This window comes from Vigna umbellata, chromosome 4 (genome assembly GCF_029865625.1).
Source record: "Vigna umbellata cultivar VRB3 chromosome 4, Vumbellata_1.0, whole genome shotgun sequence".
Taxonomy (NCBI): Eukaryota; Viridiplantae; Streptophyta; class Magnoliopsida; order Fabales; family Fabaceae; genus Vigna; species Vigna umbellata.
The window spans coordinates 51,370,528-51,384,454 of NC_142168.1; the positions used below are offsets into that span (position 1 = coordinate 51,370,528).

Genomic DNA, 13,927 nt, shown 5'->3' on the forward strand with positions numbered 1-13,927 from the left:
AAAGTATTTACTTTTCAATATTTATATAACTTACAATATTGTTTTATGGTCAACGAAGAGCAGTTTTTTATTTTTTGATCATGATTATGTTTTTTCTGTCATTATTTTTATTAACCAGTGTAGGAAATTTTTTTCGCTATCTCGCTAGTCCAATAACCCCATAACTCGTGATCCAACCAAGTTCTTCACTTTTATCCAAACGTTAATCACCGATACAAGCTCGGCAAGAGAAACGTTGACACAAGCTTGGCAGGAGACATGCAATAAGCTCGGTAGGAGAGAATCTTAGCAAGTTCAACAGAAGACAATCTCAATAAGCGCGACAAGAGACAATCTCAACAAGCTAGGTAGGAGATAAGCTCGGTAGGACAAAGGTGGAGACAAGCTCGACATAATATATTTGGGAACATCATTTGTGTTGCAAAACTAACAAGTTGCATTCACTATTCATTATGTCTATTGTGCAGAAACAATGTCACTCATAGCCAAACTAAATCTTGAGAGGGAAAATTGGAATATCATTGCTCGAGTGTTGAGGCTATGGTTCGGTAAAGATTATACTAAAAGCAAACATCTATTTTCAATGGAGATTGTACTCTAAGACAAAGAAGTATAATGCAATACAAATTATTCACAAAATAATTACTCTTTAATGTTGTTATAACTTACAATATTGTTTTCTGATAGATAGAGAGCCTTTTTGTTTAATGATCAAGATTGTGTTATGTTTAGTCACCATTGTATTGACCACAATACACAAAATCATGTAGAAATTCTTTTTGTCATCTCTACCACCCAATAGCTCGCGGTCCAACCAATTTCTTCACTTTGACCCAAACACTAGTCATGGATACAGGTTTGATAGGAAAAACATCAACACGAGCTCGACAAAAGACAAGCAACAAACAGGACAAAAGAAAAGCTCCATAGGAGAAATGTGGAGAAAAGCTCAACAAGAGATAACCTCAGCAAGCTCAGCAAGAGACAACTTCAGCAAGTTCGGCAAGAGACAACCTCAGCAAACTTGACAGGAAACAAACTCTACAGGACAAACATTGATATAAGCTCGACCAACAAAATAGAGTTTACTTACTCCCAAATTTTGTCTCTTTTTCTTTGAAGATGTAGATGTTTTTCTCATATATTCCTATAAATTTTTATTGTTTTTTTATTGACTATCATACATATCTTTGCATGTAGGATCTCTTTAGTGTATATATCTACCATTTTTTTTGCAACTTTGTGCATCTCAATCATCATGAAAAAAGTTTTTGCATTTTTCTCGAATGATCTTTAATTCAACCAGACCAATCTAGAAGTTATCTAGACTAGATCAACTAGTTTGGAAATCATTAGACTAGATCAACTCGACAGTCACTAGACCACACCAGAGTAGCCTGGCTCGACAGTCATCCACTCCACACTACACCAAAGCAATCCAACAGTCATGACACCAACAATCATCCAGATCAGACCAACCCGACAATCATCTAAACTAATGTAGAACAACCCCACATTTATAACACTAACACCGATAGTCCTCCAAACCAACCCGACAATCATCTAGATAAGACAAAACAATAAAAAAAATTGCAATATTAAATTTGATGGTAGAAAAAATAAATAACTAGAAGACACAAGCCTGTCGATCTAGCTATGGTTGGTTGTAAATTATAATCTGATTTCAATTATTCTTATAAAAAATAAAATACATTTATTTTAAAAATAAATCTCTGTTCAAAATTTTAGTGTATATACAAAAACGGGTACATATGCATCTTATCAAAACCCACACAAATGTTACCCCTACTATCACAAAAATTCAATTTTTGAATTTTATTTAACGGTGGAAAGTGAAATGTTAAATGAAATACATTTGAACTTGGAAAATCCTTCACTCAGTTTTAACTGTTTTCAATTTGAACCACTGACATAACTCAATGAAAACGAATTCAGCATGGACCATGTTCATTCACATTGGACAATTTCTTCATGTAATTACATAATTTCAACCTGCATCCTCATAATTTTTTGTATTTCTAATATTGTAATTTGGAATGTAAATTTACATTTTATAATTTAAAATGTAATTTTTATAGTATATTTTCAAATGCAAAATTTGAAATATAATTTTTTGTATTCCTAAATACAGAATACAAAAAGCATATTCTAAATTATATAATTCAAAATATAAAAATTGAATTGTAAATTATATAATCATAAATATATTCTAAAAATAGAAAAAAATTATATTCTAAATTGTATATTTCAGAATTAAATGCATTGAAATCATCGAGGTGCAAGAAGAAATGGCCTTCAATAGTGTAATGTTTTGCTTTGGTTGGATTAAAGCCAAAGTACAGAGTATTTTTGTGGGCTTTGTCTTTGCTCCGTATGACCTTAATGTTTTCTCAGTTGTACGTGGACCTGAAATATTTTGTGGTCATTTCTTCCTGCACTTCCATAACTCATAAACCCAAATTACTCTTAGTGAAAATTATAAAAAATTGTAAATACCTTCAAAATGGGTGTATTCTCTGCACTTCCTTTTTTTTAATGTTTTAAAATAAGATTTAAAAAATATTTTTTATTTTAGAAATATCTTTTAAAACATCATTTCAGAGTATAATTTTTTTATGTATTTTGTAATAAGTTTTCTTAAAAATATTTTCATATTTTTCAAAACATTCATTTTGAAAAATAAAAATATATTTCAGGAAAAACATGACTCTGGAAATATCTTCCAAAATCAATATATATTTTATCTTTCAGAATAAGTATTCTAGAAAGTATTTAAAAAAAACTAAAATATCTTTCAGAACCAAAAATAATTTCCAAAATGCCAATTTTAGAATTCAAAAATATCTTTCAGAATTTAAAAATACCATTCAAAACGCTCATTATAAAATATATTTTTATTTTCTGGAATAAATATTCTAGAAAATATTTTTCAACTGAACAATATTTTCTAAAACACCTATTCCGAAAATTGGGAATATTTTTTGGTTTATTTGGTTTATGAAATACCTATTTGAAATATATTAATAAAATAGAATCTAAAAAGTTGAACTTTATACATGCAAGACCGCCTTAATACCATCTTGGCTCAGTGGTTGTCAACTAGGGAAACGCGGTAGATGTGGTTGAAGTCGTCGGGTTTCTGGAGAAAGCAGAAATGTCATGCAGACAGACTGAAATTATCTGTTTCAACTTTTATTTTTTTAATTTTAATTTGGGTTTTCCAAAACTATCTTATTTCTGATTTCATTTTGAAGAATTTAAATTGGGTAGGGAACCACCTTAAAATATCAAATTGGAGTTGGCTTCTATTTTCGGCTCAATTTCCATCTTTCCCATGATAGTAATAACTAAGTAAAGTTGAACACTTTGGGTTAGAGTAAGATGTTTCAGTTTTTCATCAACAGAGAAGACACATAACAACAGGCTTTGGGTTAAAGTATTTGTTCACTGGTACCAGTTCCTCATTCTATTCAGAGTTCAAAAACTGTAGATGACAAATGACACCAGTAGTTAAGCTGAATATAAATTCAGAATCACTCAAAAGTTGCATTTGCACTATTCACCAGAGTTATGAGTATTGTACACAATATAATCCATCTTGTCCTTTTAGTAGCAAGGATTGTCAAGCATTACAGAATAATGCTAACCAGTGTGCTAGGCAACTTCTCAGCTATTCTCGACAACTAGCAACTATTTCTACTTAATGGTAACATTGCCTACTGGACCATTTAAATGACAACAACATCATCTGCATCAAACTTCAACTCAAGTTCTTCGAAAGTATTGGGTACCGGAGATATGATTTCGGTACATAATCTCCGAAAAACTAATATCCCTACCCGAATAGCAGCATCTCCAACAAGAAACCATTCATCATAGTCATAACAACAGACATTTCTTCATAGACCATCTGCACGATTTAGTTGCCTTTCTTTTGTGCAGCCTTGATGACCTTAGCTATAGTAAGGTCCTTCTTCTCCACGCTTTTGATGACTCCCACAGCCACAATTTGACACTTGTCTCTCACAGCAAAACGACCAGTGAAGGATATTCGGAGGTTTCAACCACCATGGGCTTAGTGGGAATCATCTTCACAAAACCAGCATCTCTGTTCTTCAGGAATTTGGACTCCTTCTCGAGCTCTTTACCAGACCGCCTGTCAATCTTGGTCATGAAAATATACCAGAAAGATGATTCTTAGACCATCCTAAAATTCCAGCAATGTACTTCGGGGCTTGCAATTTCAAACACCTCTCCATTCCGGATTTCAGAATCTGATGGCTCTTTAGATAAACCATTTCTCAAATGCAGAATAAATCTTTACCTACAATCCAATCTCACTTCCTCTACAATGCTCCAAATATGCGCCCAAGTGAAAATGAGGTAAGAGGAGCAAGCAACACTCTATGTGAAGGCAAAAGCACACTGGTAGTTGAAGGACAAGCCTAACGCACATCACTACCAAGAAGCATAACATCCGTAGAGTGAAGAAGGTGGGTGAAAAAGTTAATGTTAAATTAAATAACAAAAGTTACTATTGGAAGTTCATATCAATAATGTCGATCAATCGAAAGCATGACAAATTGTGTAACAATCAAGACATTTTGAAACACTTGAACAGAAAAAATGATTAGATTGTTGCAATTTGGTTTATTACTTTCTTTGATTTATGTTACAAGTTTTTTTACTTTCCTTCGTAATTTTCCCTTTTGCAATTTACTTTAGTGTTCTTTCTATCTTCCTGCAATTCCCTCGATCATTACATTTACCATTTTGAGTTTCACCATTTTATTGTGTTCTTGCGAAACCAAACATACCCTGCAAAGTCTCCTTCTGGACCACAAATTCTTCACTACCTTATACCCATCCTCCAAACCTTCTTGCGAAACCGAACATACCCTGCAAAGTATCCTTCTGGACCACAAATTCTTCACTACCTGATACCCATCCTCCAAACCTCCTTCGTCCTCTACCAGATGGTGGGGTACCTATAGAAAATCATCCAACACTCAAGTTAGTACTTAGTCAGAGATTCTAGTCAAATTTAAACTAATGCAAAAGGTGAGGTCAAACTACAATTAAAATAATATTTATAGGTGTACCCCATAGACCATGGGCCTCTATTCAAATGGGCCATTGGACCCATTGGCTCAAAGGCCCAATGACTAACTTACATGTGAGAAACTGAACTTGTTCTTGGCTAAGTTATCTAATGTGAGAATGTCCTCGACAAACATGAAGAGATATCGATACCCTAGCTTAATGAGCAACGTTGTTATCAAAGTAGATATTGTCTTTGGTGTCGGAAACGTAGTACCCGGTACCCCGTATTCGGTGTTCGACTAAGTGATCCATTCATAGAGTATCCAATAGTTGTCTTATTGGCTAAAAACTATCCAACACTAGGTACCCAACAAACGGTATCATGTCATTGTCTTAAGTAACTCAATCAAAGGTTGTAGTTAGTAGAACCAGGGGTCTTCGACAACAAACAATACACCAGTCCCCCAATCTTTTCATGTCTTGAGGGCATGTAAAGAGTGCTAGTGTCCAGTCAATTAGTTAAAGTGAGGTGTTGGCGTTCGGTAGTCAGAATGCTTGATTTTGCAAAGAAAAATTGTTATCTTTGGCCATAACCTTACAAGTATAAAAGGCCCCGACCTCAAGGAGCATAACGACAAAGAGGTTTGAATGATGGGTTGTCAAATTTGAGGGGATGTGACTGATGGTAGTAGGTGTGGTGAAAAAATCGAAGCGATGACTTGGCAAGAGTTGTGAAGGTTCGAGAATGAATCATTTCCTTAGGAAAAGATGTTACTGAATGAGGCGCAACGACAAGCTCAAATAAGGTGTTAAGGCGATCACAAACAAGGCGTGATGACCAGCACGAAGGAGGCACGATGGCAAGCATGAAGGAGGCGAGGTGATGACGAATGAGATGGCCAGAGAGAGACATAGCGGCATGAGAGACCGTGGTGGAGCACAACAAAATGAAGAACAGTGGTGGAGCACAACAATACAAGCCCTAATCAAGTCATTAAACCCAACACGACCTAGTTTTTCTTCATTTTTCCCCTTTCAAGCTAGGAAAATCACTGCAAACTCGTGATTCTACACGATCTTATTGATTTCACGCCCGATTCTACCAATTTTACATGGAAAAAGAGTTTGCTTCCGAGTTAAGTCAGAAGCCAAGTCTAGGAATGTAAACTTGTCCAAGTCAACAAGTCAACTTACGAGTTTGATAACAATGATCTTGGGTGGACCAAGGATAAAATTCATGCTAATATCTTCCTAAGGGAATGAAGCAATAGACAGAGGGATATATAAATAATGGGGCATAGTCCTAGAGTTAACTTGTAGACATGTTATGCATCTATGACAATGTCTGTGGACTTCTTTTCTCATGTGGGGCCAAAAAAAATTTTCTTCTAGAATGCTTAAAGTCTTATCAACTCCAAATGGCCTTAACCCCCCTAGACTTAACTTGTAGACATGTAATGTGTCAGACCTCATTTAAAACGCACCCAAAACCCCTCTGAACGGACGCCAGGTGTCAAGAAACGAGAATCCGAAAATCAGATAGTGGAAGGCAGATGTCTGCTCAGCAGACGCTCGTTTGGACGTGGGGAGAAAATGATTGTTTCTGAAACTTCCGTCCCACTCTCCTCTGCATGCACCCTTCTTCCCAAACTCTGATCTTCCATTTCTCCTCCTTCTCTCTAGAAACTCTCCCTTCTCTCTACCAAAACTCACCTTTTCTCCTCTCCGATCACCGTTCAGGCACCGTAGGAGCACTCCCGGCGTCCCAAGTTTCAATTTGAACCGAACAGTTTCGAGTTCTGAAACTGGTAAGTTTCCTTTCCCTTAACCGTTCGTTCTTGTAAACATGCAAACCAAGCTCTGGTTGCATGAGTCCTGAATTTAATTCTGAACCCTTTTTGGTTTGTTATTTGATTTTGGTTCGAAGAGTAGTTGAGCGTTGAGGGTAGAAGGAATCTTAGTTTTTGCAAGCCGAGTTGCAGTCTGTAAGATGTCCGTTCACACTAGAGGTAAGGGAAGCTTATTTAATTTAATTTATATGTTGTTGTACTGTATGAACGTCCGTTACTTGACTGAATGAATATTATGCGTGATGGTTGATATGTTTGGATTGTATGAATGTGAATATGAGTATTTGTTTGGAGTATGATTTATTGACATGATATAGATTTTATGAAGTACGTAAATTGATGTTTTATGTGAAGTTATAAGGTTATGAAATGATGTATTGAAAAATGAGTTGAAGATAAATGAGATCTGAATATGAAATTTTTACCATGATAAAGTACGTTCGTTATTGAACGGTCATTGACCGTTCGGTTTTTCTTGGTGAACCTTGTTAAAATGGGATTCTTTCATTTGGAGAAAATCCTAGTGTAGGACGAGCGCCCTCGTGTGGTAATACTATGATTGAACGTTCGGCCAAGCATAGTTGTGCCTGAGTCTACTGTGATAAACTCAAAATATATATATTTATGTAATTGTATATTATTGTTGTTCGTAAACACCACTTCAATAGTATCTTAATATATCTATCAAACCTTTTATTAGAAGTTTATTAGTGCTTGGTCTTACACCTAGCGTTCATACTGAGTAGTGCTCGGTCTTATACCAAGCGCTCGTACTCATTTCTTGTATAATCAATCTTGGTGAAATAGCGTTCGTCCAACTTTAGTAGAATTTTCCTTTACCATGTTCGGTCATTTACTGGCATTGGATTTCTGTGAGTGAATTACTCTAAATAGGGTTTGTTAACGTCTTGACGTGTCTACATTCATTGGATTCGGCCTAGAGCCTCCATACTCGATTTATTCTTTGAGTATTGGTTTGAACTCACGAGAGTCAGTTCATTTAACTGATTTACGTAGTGAATAACGTTCGTTATATAGAATATGATAGTACTCGGTTTATTCCTAAATCTAATCGTAACTCTCTCGGTCTTATTCTGATCTGGAACGGGCGACTTCTTGGTCTCGTCCACAATGTTCATCCTCGTTCTTAGTGAGGACTGAACGTTCGGTATTTGATGGTCTTAACATTTATGATAAAGATGAAAGTAAAATGATGGATAATAAATGATGAAGAGTATATGAGATGGAGGAAACGTTGTGATTTTTGAACGAGCGTTCCGGGGAGGAACGACTCATGGATGACTATTGAAATTGTAAAGTATGAATGTGGTAATGCTTAGCTGGCGGTTCATCCTGATGTTCCGTGAGTACTCGTCCTCACGTAGAGGAGGGTAGGTCATGTGTGGGAACGGCAGGAGGTCCTAGTCCTTAGGGGTACTTTGGACGGAACGGACTAACCTCGAGTGGCAGCTGATGAGAGTATTCCAGTTACTACATCACCCGGGTGCACGAACGTCGTAGCTACACGGAATTCATACCATCCGGACAGTCAGTCTAGTATTAGGAATTGTATGTTACGTATGATGAATTGGCCTTAAGCGTTTGATTTTTTGAAGTGTATGTTTATACTCGAATTAAATTACATAAGCTTACCCTGTGTTTTATTGTGTTGTCTCGTTTTGTATGTTCGTCTTGTCGTTGCAATGATCATCCGTGTGGATGTGAGCAGAAGGTGACGCGCTGTTGGAAGATGCGCTGGAAGAAGAAAATTTGATAGAAGTGGAAGTGAAGATCGAGCAGTAGGAACGTTCGGCTAGTAGTTTGGTTATAGGGTAAGGTGGTCGTTCAGTCACCTTATCCTTTCGTTTTGTATGACCGTTCGGTATTGGTTTTGTAAACCGTTCGGTCAAATATAACTTATCTGGTACTGTTAAGTTGTAGTTCTATGTAAGGTCGTTCGGCCATAACCGTACGCTCTTTTTACTGTTAAGACTGATCTGAGTTATGATTAATTGTAATTATTCTATCATATGGTTATACCGTATTTTTGGGATGTTACATAATGCATCTATGACAATGTCTTCGGACTTCTTTTTTCATGTGGGGCCAATAAAATTTTTCCTCCAGAATGCTTAGAGTCTTTAGACGTTTTCTATTCATCGATTAGTAACTTTATTATCAACCTTTGATGAGTATAGATATTTATTTACAAGTGTCAAAAGTACTAACTTTAATAAACATTTTTTACAAGTTTTATTATTATCATCATCATATCTTCTCATAGGGAATATGATAGGCTTCTTTAGTCAAGAAGTCGATCAACCCTCCTCAACTCTCAAGTACACACGAAAAGACACAAAAGCTCGCTAAACCTCCCTCTATGCATATATAGACGAGCTTCATCTTTCTCCCTCTCCGTCACGCTCTGGTGGTCGAAGAGTTTCTCTGCTTGTGCAATCCAACCCATGGGATCCGCACCTTCAAATGTAGGTAGTTCAACGCACTTCCTCCAACTGCGTCGAACTTCTCCTTTATCAGCTTCCCATTCCTCCTCCTAGTTTTCCGGCGGTCATTGTTCACATCCAGCATTGACAGAATCACATCTTCCTTCGGAGCTCCGATGTTGACTCCTGGTTCGTCGTTCTCGAGCGCGGCCAAACGCTTTGAATTCACGATTTATCGCTTTCATCTCTGCTTTCAACTCTTTTACTGTCGATTCAATCGCAATCAACCTTTCCTCCATTCTTATTCACCGCGCTCCGTTTGCTCCTCCGATACAGATCCGACAGGTCGGACCAAATCTGTTAGGTTCCTTTACTCAGGGATCGTCACAGATGATTATCCTCTCACACACACTCAACAAAAGAAGGCAAATTTATGAATATGAATGTTATTAATTCTGTAAAGTATGAAAAACAGAATTACAAATACTCCCCCAAGGAAGCTCCCTTCTTCCACTGGAAAACGATCCAGTCTCTACCCAAAAGGCAAAAATTATTTGATCCCCCTCTCTCCACCTATTCTATTATTATTTATACTCTCTCTCTACTAACAACTAACTTCTTTTATTCCTAAGAGAAACATACAGAAATTGTTATACATTCAAAGAATTATTACCTATCACAGTGAATGAGGGTGCAGATTCTAAATCCACAGTGCAATAGAACAGAACCTTCAAGGAACATTTCATAACATACCTCTCTCCTAACAGTGAAACACATAATCAACTTAAAGATCAGCATATCCGTGTATACCGAAACATATAGAAATTGTTATACATTCAAAGAATTATTACCTGTCACAGTGAATGAGGGTGCAGATTCTAAATCCACAGTGCAATAGAACAGAACCTTCAAGGAACATTTCATAACATACCTCTCTCCTAACAGTGAAACACCTAATCAACTTACAGATCAGCATATCCGTGTATACCGAAACATACAGAAATTGTACATTCAAAGAATTATTACCTATCACAGTGAATGAGGGTGCAGATTCTATTGCATAGAATCCTCAAAACTCTTTCATGTACATTCTTTTATTGATGGTAGTTATAACCAGAGTAAAAAGAAATTGGTAGGGGGTGTACAAGAACAGAATAGAATTCTCAATAAAGGATACTTGCACCTCAAGAACAATTGACCATTAAAATGAAGAATCCCTTTACTGAACATCCTTAAACTGTTGAATTGCTTATATTCTAAAAAAATATTTACTGTCCCTTTTCTGTAATTTCTCTGATAAACAACTTTCTCCCTATAAGAAATAAAACATAAGAACAAAACTATAATTTAGCTTAGAAGGGAGTCTGCAGAACAAATAAAAAGGAAAATAAAACAACAAAAATGAAAAATGCCACAGAAGCAAGCTATCAAATATATGCACATCTGTTTGGAATCTCCTTTAAAAAATAGTGCGCTTTACACCAATAACAAAGCAATTGCCCATTCTAACTAAAATCAATAGATAAGCCACGAAACATCCTTAAAAATAAAAATTACGCCAACAAAATGTAGCCTAGATAACACATTTGCAATATAACATTCGTCTCTTTGCTGTTACAAAACACCACTAAAGCTAGTCACATATATAGCCCAGGAAGTGGCCATCACTAAACTATAGGTCCTAACATTATATTGCACGAACAGCAGCAAGAATAAAACATTTAAAAATTGTAACCTTAAGTTTCAAACTAATAACAGGGAAGGACCAAAGCAGAAACCACATACCAGAATATGTGAAAGTTTCCGCAAACAAAAATTGAATCTTCAGAAAACAGGGGGTTTTCTTGATGATTAATGACCTGCTGCTTTTAGAGGATCATGATTTCCCTTGTGTGTTCTCAACTTCTTTACATGCCCACCTCGCACTGGTCTACTTTTAGAAACTTCTAACGAATTCTTCTCCCCGGTTTTCTGTGTATGCTTCCCGGTTGATCTTTCCCTTCGAGAATCTCTCAAAGGCGACCTTTCAGTCCAAGAATCTCCCAAAGGTAATTTTTCCCTTCGGGAATAGCTCAGAGGTGACCTTCCCCTCCCAGAATCTCTCAGAGGTGACCTTTCCCTTCCAGAATCGCTCAAAGACGACCTTTCCCTTCCAGAATTTCTGAAAGTTGATCGTTCCATTCGAGTATCTCTGAAAGGTGATCTTTCGCTTCCAGAATTTCTGAAAGACGATCTTTCCCTCCCAGAATCTCTCAAACGTGATCTTTCCCTCCCAGAATCTCTCAAAGGTGATCTTTCACTCCCAGAATCTCTCAAAGCAGATCGTTTCCTCCCAGAATCTCCAAGATGCAATCTTTCCCTCCCAGAATCTCTCAAACGTGATCTTTCATTCCCAGAATCTCTCATAGGAGATCGTTCCCTCCCAGAATCTCCAAGATGCAATCTTTCCCTCCCAGAATCTCTCAAACGTGATCTTTCATTCCCAGAATCTCTCAAAGGAGATCGTTCCCTCCCAGAATCTCTAAGATGCGATCTTTCCCTCCCAGAATCCCTAAAAGGCTTGCCAACATCTAACTTCACTTTCCCGAAGTCCCTGTTCCTTCTACCAGGAGCAATTTTCTGATTACCTCTCCAAAACCTCCTTTCATCATCATCATCATCATCAACATCGGTTTCATTGGCATCCTCAATTTCACATGCCTCTTCTTCATGCTGCCCCACACTCTCCCCATCACTCTCACCCTCTCCCTCTCTTTCACCCACTTCAACGGCTTTAGCCTCTGCCTCATGCGCACCACCCTTTCCTTGCACCACCTTACCCACTTTCCCCTCTTCACTGACACTATTCATCAGATGAACATACTGATTCCTCAAATTCATCACCGGATGATCCTCAATCAGTGCACCCCTCTTGTATCCCTCTCTCAATACAACAGTATAGGTCCCAACTTTACTAGACACATAGAAAATCCCCGGATGCTGCGACAACGCCCTCTTAAACCTCGACCTCAACCCCAACCACTCCCCAAACTCCAACAAACTATCCTTCTCAATTCTCTTCCCAACAAAAGCATGAAGAATTTCATGTAACACACCCACAACCCACCTATCAGACTCATCACTGGTAGGTGACAAATGAGACACATTCTCATAAGGAGACACATAAGGCAACCTCTGCCACTCCCTCAACCACTTCTCATACTTCTTATCCATCTCAAAACCAGTAGAAAACTGCACAGGAAACACCAATTGACCATCAAATTCATCTTTCTTGTTTCGGTTCTGGATAACCGAAACCGCCAGCTCGTGGCTCCAGCAGACGAGTTCCAGGAACCCGTCTGCAACTCGAAAGTAGTCCGGAAACTCTGGTACAACCGTCTCGGTGTAGTCATCCGGTAGGCCAAGGTCCCACCGCAAGTGCTCAATGAGTGGCAGTGGGATTTTGTGGATTCTTGCAATCATCAAGAGTTTCAAGAGCCTGTCAGCTGATTGGTGTTTGAACTGGTGTGATTGGTATACGAGCTGCTCCTCGGCGTCGAGGTGTAGGGTTTCCGGTGTGAGGCGGATGTGGGGTAGGAGGATGGTGGGAGTGGGGAGGAACTCTTCGAAGACGGAGGGGTACTTGCGGATGAATTCGATGGGGCGGAAGGGAAAGTGGAGGGTGCTTTTGATGAGTGAAAGAGGGAGGGATTTGGAGGGTTCGCGTTTGATGAGGGTTTTGAGGGAGATCAAGGGTTTGAGGCTTTTCTCGCGCTCCACCGCGTGATCCAGGCCGCGGTCGCGGACGGGCTTGAATGTGCCATCAAAGATGGTTCGGAGGTGGTGGCGCTGGTGGTAGGGAGGAGGAGGACGGTTCCGGGTTGGGGTGCGGCGGGACAGGAGGAGGAGGAACCGCGTTGCTCTGGGTTGAGGCATTGGTGGCAATGGAAGTTTGCTGACACAGAGAGGGGAGAAAGAAGAAGGGTTTTTGGACTTGGGAATAGGTAGCGGTTAGGGTTTTACATTTTTTGTTTTTTTTTTTCTTTCAATTGAAATGCTATCCACTTATTTCTCTCCCATAATTTACTACACTTTTAATTTACTCAAATTGTTACTAAATTTTATTATTTAATCTTTTTAGTCATTTTTTATTTTATATCTTAAATATGTTGAAATATATATAAAAGGAGACTCATTTTCCACTTTTTACGCCTACTAATATTTTAATAGATTATCTTTTACTTCTTATATTGCATTTGTTTTTTGTATTTTATAGTTTAAAAAAAATATCACATCTCTTCTCATTTGTGCTTTTAACTTCAATTTTAAATGTCTTAAATATTTTAATTTTAAGTAAGCTATATAAATTAATATATATTGAAAAATATTAGATTTAATAATAATATATGAATTAATATGTAAAATGATAAAAATTATTACTATAATATATATATATATATATATATATATATATATATATATATATAATCTGTAATATGAATAAATAAATAAACGTTCTCTTAAAGTCCTTCAAAAAGTTAACTATTATAATAATAATTATTAAAATAAAATAATGTTATTAAATTTATA

General features: G+C 37.2%; 1 protein-coding gene across 8 annotated transcripts; it reads right to left on the bottom strand.

Moving 5' to 3' along the window:
* Positions 1–3,531: 3,531 nt before the first annotated feature.
* Positions 3,532–13,429, bottom strand: LOC124845333 (Ubiquitin carboxyl-terminal hydrolase family protein). Of its 8 annotated transcripts, XM_088112225.1 has the most exons (5): positions 11,144–13,429; positions 10,385–10,670; positions 10,210–10,311; positions 10,032–10,118; positions 4,520–5,009 (listed from the first exon to the last, which is right to left on the bottom strand). In XM_088112225.1, exon 1 carries the CDS (start codon positions 13,271–13,273, stop codon positions 11,210–11,212), a length of 2,064 nt encoding a protein of 687 aa, XP_087968351.1. In that variant the 5' UTR covers positions 13,274–13,429; the 3' UTR covers positions 4,520–5,009; positions 10,032–10,118; positions 10,210–10,311; positions 10,385–10,670; positions 11,144–11,209. The 8 variants fall into 8 exon arrangements, with proteins under 8 accessions (XP_087968353.1, XP_087968351.1, XP_087968352.1 ...); XM_088112226.1 differs by lacking the exon at positions 10,385–10,670 and having other exon boundaries at positions 10,210–10,296; XM_088112223.1 differs by lacking the exon at positions 10,385–10,670.
* Positions 13,430–13,927: the final 498 nt, after the last annotated feature.

Coding starts and splice junctions, on each gene's coding strand:
- LOC124845333 (XM_088112227.1), bottom strand. CDS start 13,273: ATGCCTCAACCCAGAGCAACGCGGTTCCTCCTCCTCCTGTCCCGCCGC.